Consider the following 9,327-nt stretch of genomic DNA (forward strand, 5'->3'; position numbering starts at 1 on the left):
ACACAAAAAAATTGACACTACAGGCCACATAAAAAATGGACTTTACAGTAAAGGGGGGGAAATGGCCACAAACACTTCCTTAAAACGTAATCACACCTCATTAATGTTGCGCACAGCGCATACACAAAAGAATTACTGTAAATGTAGAACTGTTTTTGCTTAAATGCTGCTTACAAGGCAAAAGTCTCTATCTTCATGGTCTATTTGATACAGAAAGCTGACAAAGGGTAAATGTGTATTTATATTACCCTGAAACCTAAGCAGTTTCTCACTTATTAAACATTAAAAAAAAAGAAACAAAAGTTTGATTACTAGCACTGCTGAACTGTCAAAAACTGAAATTGAAAACACTTCCTTGTTTTAAACAGCATTGAATGTGTATGGAAGGTTACGAAGCACAAACCACCAGGCACTGTTTAAAATATGGTTTATCTTTAACAGTTCTTCCATCTTGAGTCTCTAATGTAAGTGTGTGTGTGTGTGTGTGTGTGTGTGTGTGTGTGTGTGTGTGTGTGTGTGTGTGTGTGTGTGTGTGTGCGCGCGTGGATTTCACTGAACCACATACGTTACCCTTCCCGTGTCTGAACTGTTTTTCTACAGAATTTGTCAGAGACCACACGTTGTTCTGGGCATGCTCAGAACGGCAGGGTCAGGCCATGGCCTTGATTTACCTCTGTCGCAAACAAAGACCTTCTCTCTATTCTTTCTTTTGGAATGGTTATATTTTCTTCCCCTTATGCACGCGTGTTTAAGTCAAAGAGAGGAACTAGAGCTACGTTTTCCCAGAACCCTTCACAGAAGGGAAGTCTGAAACTGGCCTAAACGTTTGTCTGTGACATTTGCATGTGTGTGTTTTTAGGTTGAGTTTGTCTACGTATGTTTGCAGCATATATCTGTGGTTTGGTCTGTGTAGTTCATTTTAGATGGAGATGCTAAGTAAAAGTGAATGTAAACTAACATTTAATAACGTACTTTGCTGTCTTCCCAAGGTAAACAACAAAGAGTAAATGTTTTCCCTGATGTTTTGCGCAAACACGAAACAGTAGTATTGATGAAGTCTTTGTATTTATGTATAAGCTTTCTTTGAATGTGCAAGACTTTCGAATTATTAACCTTTAAGTAAATAACTAGAAGAATAACAGTGCAGTGTACAGTAAAACTATTTGGGTTTCAGACCAGTGTGTTTATGATTATAATACATTAATAATATGATAACAAAAACTTGTATGCCATATAAAGCAGCATGACAGACTGGTTTTTCTACAGACTCACACATTTAAGCTACAAATGGCCGCACCTGCTCTTACATTAAAAGCAAGGTGGAAACATACAGTAAAAGTACATTTCCCTGTTAAATAAAAAACAGCTTAAACCAACCTTAGCTGGTTGGCTGGTTTTAGCTGGTCATCCAGCTTGGTCTTAGCTAGGCAGCAGGCTGGTTTTAAAAGGGGTTTTGGCCACTTCCTTAGCAGGTCAGGCTGGGAGACCAGCTGGAATAACCGTCTAAAACCAGCTTGATCAGCCTAGCCAGGCTGGGAAACCAGCTTAAACCAGCTAAGACCAGCAGGGTTTTTTTTTGTTTTTGCATAATACATAATTACACCAGTCATTAAACCAGTCACCAATCATTCAATCAACCAATTTATTTAAAAACGCTAGTTCATATATACATGTCTATACATGTCTATTTGTAAATTCCTGCCTTAGTAATCAGCTACCTGTATATTATGTTCATATCGATCTGCAATTCCTGATTATAGTTAATAGCAACCTGTATATTATGCTCCTCTATTTGTACATTCTAATTGTTAATAGCACCTGTAAATTATGTCCACGATACTTTCATCTGTAAATAATTTCCATAGTTTCTCCCTGTACATATCTCCTATAAGTGCACTTATAACTTATAAATTATACCTATATCCTGCACTTGCTGCTTATTGCACTCCTGGTTAGACCTAAACTGCATTTCGTTACCTTGTACTTGTACATGTACATGTGTAATGACAATAAAGTTGAATCTAATCTATATTAATCTAAAATTTAGGAATGAAACAAGTCCCTTTCGAGTCACTGAATCATTCACTCAAAAAACGTCAATTAATTCAGGATACCACTATGACATTATCAGTTTATTGTACATGTACTCTACCTTATACATTAAATAAAATGTATAATTTATCCAATAAAAAAAGTGTCACAGAGTATGAAATAAACACCCGCCAAACCTGCGTTAGCTCTGTGCTGCGGCCCGCAACCTGTTAATATTGATTATTTTCACAATATTTACGCTTGCAGAAATATACATTTGTTTACATTTTCCAGAACAGGCGGAAGAAGTTCTGCCAATGTGCATTTGTTTCGTTATGTTCAGATGTTTGGTAGTGGTCATGTGAGGAGACTGCTATATCAATTATAGAAAATAAATAATTAATATACTTTAAAATATTATTTAATTTGGTGATGCAAATCTCCAGTTTTCAGAGTCATCATTTTTCAGAAATCATTCCAATATATTGATTGATACCAGTGTTGGAAACAGTTTTGCTGCTTAATATTTTTTGGAACCTTGTGACATTTTGTTCAGGATTCTTTGTTGAATAGAAAGCTAAAAAGAACAACATTGAAAATAAATCAACATATTGGAATAATTTCTGAAGGATTATGTGACACTGAAGTCTGGCGTAAAGGCTGATGAAGATTCTGATTTGCATCACTGAAATAAATTACATTTCAAAAAAAACATTAAAAATCTTTTGAACGCCAGTGTGTGTGTGTGTGTCTGTGTCTGTGTATGTGTATAGGCCTATACACATACACACACACACCTAAATTGTATCTATATATCTAAATAAAATAGACTATAGATATACAGAAGGCCTATATGATCCAAAGTAACTAGTAACTAACTGCTTGAGTAGGTTTTTTTATCCAATACTTTTTTACTCTTACTCAAGTAACTATTCTGACTATTATTTTTTACTTTTACTTGAGTAAATATTTCTATAAGTACTTTTACTTTTACTTGTACAGTTTTTGGGTACTCTACCCACCTCTGCAATTAAGACCGTAATATTTATGTTTTAAATAGATATAAGAATTAATACGTTCGACTCACCCCTTTTCTTAAAAATGGTTTAAACCCTGAAATGTGATGTTTATCACCTCTTTTAGTTTTTGTGAAAACCTGTATCTGAACTGTAAATAATGTAATTTTACAGTTTGACATTATACCTTAGACATTGCTCTACCCTATTCATATGATATTTTTATTTGCGAAGCTCTTAAACATGGTCATAAAATGTTACACAAAAAGGGTCACAAATTTGTGTTCTAAAAATGTTTTTCATTGGCATTTCGACTATAAAATTTATAAAAATATAAAAATAAAAATGCAGAAATATTTCAAAGAAATAGTGACCTTAATATTTTTAACCTAAAATGGTGAAAAACATATATTATAAACATGCTATTTGTGGCCTACCCATACTGTAGCTGACAATTTACCAATTCATCTTTAAAAAAGCATTTTGTGTATATATCTGTACACATATCTACATCTCCAATTCGCAGAAAGTAAAAACCAACAAAAGAAGAAGAAAAGAGAGGGTGAGAGAAAGCATTAAGAAAGAAAGAAAAAAAGAAAGAAAGAAAGAAAGAGAAAAAGAGATCACACTAGTAGCACACAAGAAAAACTCCTTCCCATTTTACTATCAGATAAAGCCACAAAACCAGAGAAAGAGAGAGAGCTAGAGAGAAAGAGCGAGCGAGTGAGCAAGAGAAAGCGTTTGCTTGCTCTTCATGCAGTGCCTTAAACTATTTACTATGACACGCACATAAGCACAAACACAGACTACATGCGCGCTTGTTTACACATGTGCACTCACTATTTGTCAGTCACCGGGTTACACCTCCTAACTAATAGCAGTCAAGCCACTTTTGCCTGTATGGTCTCTGACAGCACAGCTCATTTCTGAATGCAGGGTCACTTTCAACTGCCTGGCACCCTACACTTCCCATGTTTTGCAACACACCCAAATTTCACAGAAACAGAGCGAAACAGAGAGGGAGAGGGGTGAGAGAGAGCGTGTTTGTGGTGTCAGACTGACACTTTGAACACACATCTTATGACTGGTGGTCCTCCCTTCCTCTTCTCAACCAAACAACTGAGACCTCTACTTCCATGGAGAGGACTAAATCGACAGTTTCTCTGAATGCCTAACCAAGTTATAATTAGAATAAACCGTATTCTTCTGTATGTACATCAACATTTGAATAATATAGTACACCTGCTTTTGAAAAGGCTGTTTCATGATTGCGAATTATATGTATTACAAGCAAAATAACACTAGTAACAAAGAAAGCTTAAAAGATTTGTAAACAGGCAGTTGACATGACATGTCAGCAGTGACAGCAGTGCACTTAAATTTCACATGCTATATTTCATCTAAAACTTTGGTTTGGGAGTAAGTCTTGTTCATGTAGTTCTTCCATTTAATTGAGAGACTATATGAAATATATGTGCCTTTGTCATACCAAAGGATTATTCAAATAGACTACAAAAAAGATTTTAAACAGGGATCAAGCACAGAACCTAAAATATCTTTTTTTAGTCGTATACACTACCAATCAAAAGTCTTTGAACAGTAAGATTTTTAATGTTTTTTTTAAAGAGGTCTCTTCTGCTCACCATGCAGATCCAAAGTACAGCAAAAACAGTTTTTGAAATATTTTTACTATTTAAAATAACTTTGATATTTGAGTATATTTTAAAATGCAATGTATTCCTGTGATTTTAAAGCTGGCTTTTTAGCATCATTACTTCAGTCACACGATCCTTCAGAAATCATTCTAATATTCTGATTTGTTGTTCAAAAACCATTTATTATTATTATTATGTTGAAAACAGGTTTTCAGATTTCTTTGATGAATAGAAAGTTCAGAAGAACAGCATTTGTCTGAAATAGAAATCTTTTGTAACATTATAAATGTTTTTATCATCACTTTTGATCAACACTGAAGACTAAAGTAATGATGCTGAAAATGTAGCTTTGACCACAGGAATACATTACATTTTAAAATATATTAAAATAGAAAATAGTTATTTTAAATAGTAAAAAATATTTCAAAATTTTACTGTTTTGCTGTATTTTGAATCAAATAAATGCAGGCTTGGTAAGCAGAAGAGACTTTTTAAAAAACATTAACAATCTTACTGTTCAGAAACTTTTTACTGGTAGCGTACTGTGACGGATCTGGTCCGTGGCTTTCAGTCTGCTTGCCACCAGATGTCGCACTGTCATTATATTGACTTTCACACTACACAGACTCTTGCATGTCACCCCAGACTACATTTCCCATCATCCATTGCACTGATTATACACACTATATACGCCTTGGACTTCCTATTTCAGAACCCAGAGTATTGTCTAGCGTTTAACGCTCTCCCAGTGTTAGCTACTCTACGGAGCCCATTCCTAGTTCTAAGTCTAGTCTGTTTCTTGCATGTTCTGATTCTGGCCTGGTTTATCTTGTATTGTCTGTTTCGCTGCCTACCCTGGATCTATCGCCTGTCTTGTTGGATTACCATTTTACTTTGCCCCCTGGATTACGTTCGCTGTTGATCGACCCTCACCTGTTTCTGGATTGCTCTTGTGTTTTGCCCTCTGTATTCCCATTTGCCGTTGTTTCACCCTGCCAGTGTTTGACCATGTTCATGAATAAAGCTTTGCATATGGATCCGCCCGCTTCTCGCTCTCATCTCTCCATAACATAAAGTTTTTTGTTTTACCTAAAAGTTCACGTGCAAGTTATTGAGGTTGTTATAGTTAACTAAAACTAAACCCTTAAAATAAACATTTCCATTAATTTAAATAAAACAAACACTAACTGAAATAAAATCAAATATATATAGAACTTAAACTGCTGCCAAGCGAACATTTCTCATTTTCGTTTAGTTAAACTTAATGTACTAAGATAACTATAACTGAAATAAAAATGAATACAAATTATAACTAGTTTATAACTAATATAATAAATAAATAAAAACTAACTAATTCAAAATATTAATAAAAACTATAATATTGTCTTACTCATGTCAAAATAACTGCTATATTTGCATGATGCTGTGACGACTAATGATGCCATTCACATCAAGGATGATAACTATAACTATAAAGTTTTAACAATCATTTTAATTCTATGAGAATAGAGAAGTCAAACAGTAAAGGCTTGTTCACACCAAGAACAATAACTATAATGATAACTATATTACTGTCCACACTAGTTTACTGAAAGTGCATCCTGCAGTTACTGTATCATCTGCGACTTTAAATGTTCTAAAGTCAGGGCTGTCAAAGTTTTTATCCTTCATCAGGTCAAAAAAAATGCTTTGAATGCTCTCCAATGATGTAGTTCCACTGTGTTGTTATTGATATAGCTGTGGTGTGGACTTCCCCATTCTCACACAACTAGAGCAATTATTAAAACTTACAGTTATAGCCAGGTTATACTTATCATCCTGTAAACAGGACTTCATAATGACAGAGAAAAACAATACCACTATAACAAATTTTGTTGAATTTGGCCTGAACTCACCCTTCAAAACACCCTTCATTAATGATCTTAAAGATTTAAAGGCGACATAAACAACTCATAATAAACAGAATCTGGACAGTTATCATCCATCGGTGTGGATGCTAGTATAGTTATGATTAGTTATCATTCTTGGTGTTAACAGGTGTGTAAACGGATAAACAAGGCTCACCCCTGTTTACATTACACAACAGCATTTAACACAGTAAAAAGAGAACACAGTTAGGCTGTTTCAGTTTTAAACTGTTCCAGTTTTACTTTAATAGTTCCTGTTTTAAACTGTTTCCTGTTTACATCTATAGCAAACATTATCCAAGTAGCATTTGCTCAGAAACAGGTGAAATGTGTGCGGTAGCTTCTGTTCTGACACATCACAGCTGAACACAGTGAAACTCGTGCACAATTAAGCACGGTAAACATAAACAGATTGCATATACATGCTAAAAGAAATGAAGGAGGAAGATCAAACGCAGTAACAGCAAAGGACAACAAAATATGTGCTCTGCATATTTCTGGAATAGATGAAATAACAAACAGACTGCAGTTACATGACAAAGCGCAATGCTCTGTCACTTAGATACTGAAATGAACTGCAATTACACATTCTATACAAGAAATCTAGCATTTGAGATGCATTCCATGAGTGAGTAACTTATAGAAGAGATACAGCACAGGTAAACGGCTTTGTCACAAAGCACAGCAGTGAATTTGACATAGACGAGAAGCAATGCAAAGCAGCACAGCCACGTGCAAGAAGGCACACAAATGCTGCACAAACACAGCTGAGAATTAGCATGTGTAAAGCATCACATAACAATGATCTAAAGTCCACAGGCAACAGAAATTAAAATGCAGCCAGGCAGAGCCTTCGGCACGGCACAGTTAAATAGTATAAAACACTGACAGTGATGGAAAGCACAAGTAAGCTAGAGTTCAGCACTTAGTATGTATTAAAATGCACAGAGAAACACAGCTGTGTTATAAAAACACAGAGAAGATAAACTGACAGTGGATCACTATACTGCAGTACCCGCTTCTAATGCAGAATACATCTCTCACACACACACACACACACACACACACACACACACACACACACACACACACACACACACACTTTCACACATACGGACACACAGGACTTTTACTCACAAATCTCTTTAGCTTCTTCTCCGGAGGGGATTTTATGAGCCATCCTGTGCACACCACATCGCCTGCGCTCATAGCTGCTGCGTCTGTCTGTGTGCGTGTGTGTGTGTACGTTGCTGATTGCAGACTGAGAGGAAGGCAGAGAGAATCCTGTGTTCAAACCCCCCCCCCCCCCCCAAACACGGAGAGGAGGAACTCACAGCATCGACCAGGGACGGAGTGAGAGAGAAAGAGCGAGAGAGAGAGAGAGGAGGAACAAACAGAGGGTGGGAGGAGAGAACGTGTGTTTTTGTATTTGTATGTAATCTTATGAGAGGACATGTATGTACAAGCGAACCGTCCGCATGTGTCTGTGTGTGTATTCTGGGTGGAGGAAGAAAAAGATATGTTCCTCCCTCCAGTGTCTTGTAACAAACCGGCACATGACCTTGTGTGTGTGTGTGTATGTGAGAGAACCCAAGGTCAGTTTGGAAAATGCTGTGAAGGGAATTTTAACTGGTTTACTAGGCCATCTGTTCTTGGAGCCTTAGAGAAAGAAGGAGGGAGGGAGGGAGATGGAAAATGAAAAATGGTGAATTATTTCAAACTTTTGATCATTTTAACATTGATTTGTTATGCATGCCACCATAATCTGTCCTACAAATATTTTTCAGGTAAAACCCTATTATTTTTTCCCTATCTGCACAGTATGGGAAGTAGCAGGTTGGGCTGCATGAGGAAGTGCTGTGGTGTCTGTCTGCCATCTAGTGACCAATATCTATATCAAAAAATACTTTTTTGGCATACATTTTTTTATTAATATTACCATCTTTTATGCCTATGTTTATATTCAATCAACATCACGTCTAAAAGCACAATCATAAAAAAGATTTTACAAATTAATAAAGTTGTAATTACTATATACAGAAGTGGTTCTCAACCAAAGGGCTTTCTTGGCACACTTTTAAGGGGGCCTCAAGATGACATAAAGTGATAGACAACAAGCATAAAAATAACAATGAACACACACACATAAATAAAATATAGCTGCAAGCAATGATTACCAGGGTTCAAGCGCTTTAAGGCATTTAAGCACATATGAAAAAAGACATTATTTAGCAAGCCTGTTATTGGCAAAACCAGGTAATTTACCATAGAAATATTATGTTTTTTTTTTTTACATTTATGACTGTTATAGTGCCAGCTGTGGTCTGATAGCCTTAAAACTTTGCATGTTTACAATCATCTGTCGCAAGACCTCAACAGGTTTCGTGAAGTTTTGAGTTTTCCTTTAGGTTTTATAGGATTTTGGGTACATTTGGACAGGCCTCTGTTCTAAATTACCACGTTATAGCTTCCCAAAGGTTTTTTTTTTTTTTTGATAATTATTGACCTAGAGAGTCCAGATAATTGTACCCCGTTGTTTTTTTTCCATATTGAGGCAAAAATCTTGGATTAATTCACAAAAGTAGGTTTTACATCTTCTCAATCATTTAACAAACTATTTGATTGACAGCAGTGGTTCTAGAGGCAAAGTTGTCCGGAATGAGGAGTTCTACCCTATGATATGAATACCATATACAATGTCTAATGTCTAATAGGTGC

General features: G+C 35.7%; 1 protein-coding gene across 1 annotated transcript in view; it reads right to left on the reverse strand.

Annotated features, from left to right (window-relative positions):
• gab3 (GRB2 associated binding protein 3) overlaps positions 1–7,886 on the reverse strand; it is a 34,371-nt gene extending 26,485 nt beyond the window's left edge. Inside the window, exon 1 of the mRNA XM_073840321.1 lies at positions 7,747–7,886. Within this exon, the coding sequence (XP_073696422.1) occupies positions 7,747–7,818 (72 nt within the window). The 5' untranslated portion in view covers positions 7,819–7,886. The remainder of the gene's footprint in view (positions 1–7,746) is intronic.
• Positions 7,887–9,327: the final 1,441 nt, after the last annotated feature.

This window comes from Garra rufa, chromosome 5 (assembly GCF_049309525.1).
Source record: "Garra rufa chromosome 5, GarRuf1.0, whole genome shotgun sequence".
In the NCBI taxonomy this organism is placed as follows: domain Eukaryota; kingdom Metazoa; phylum Chordata; class Actinopteri; order Cypriniformes; family Cyprinidae; genus Garra; species Garra rufa.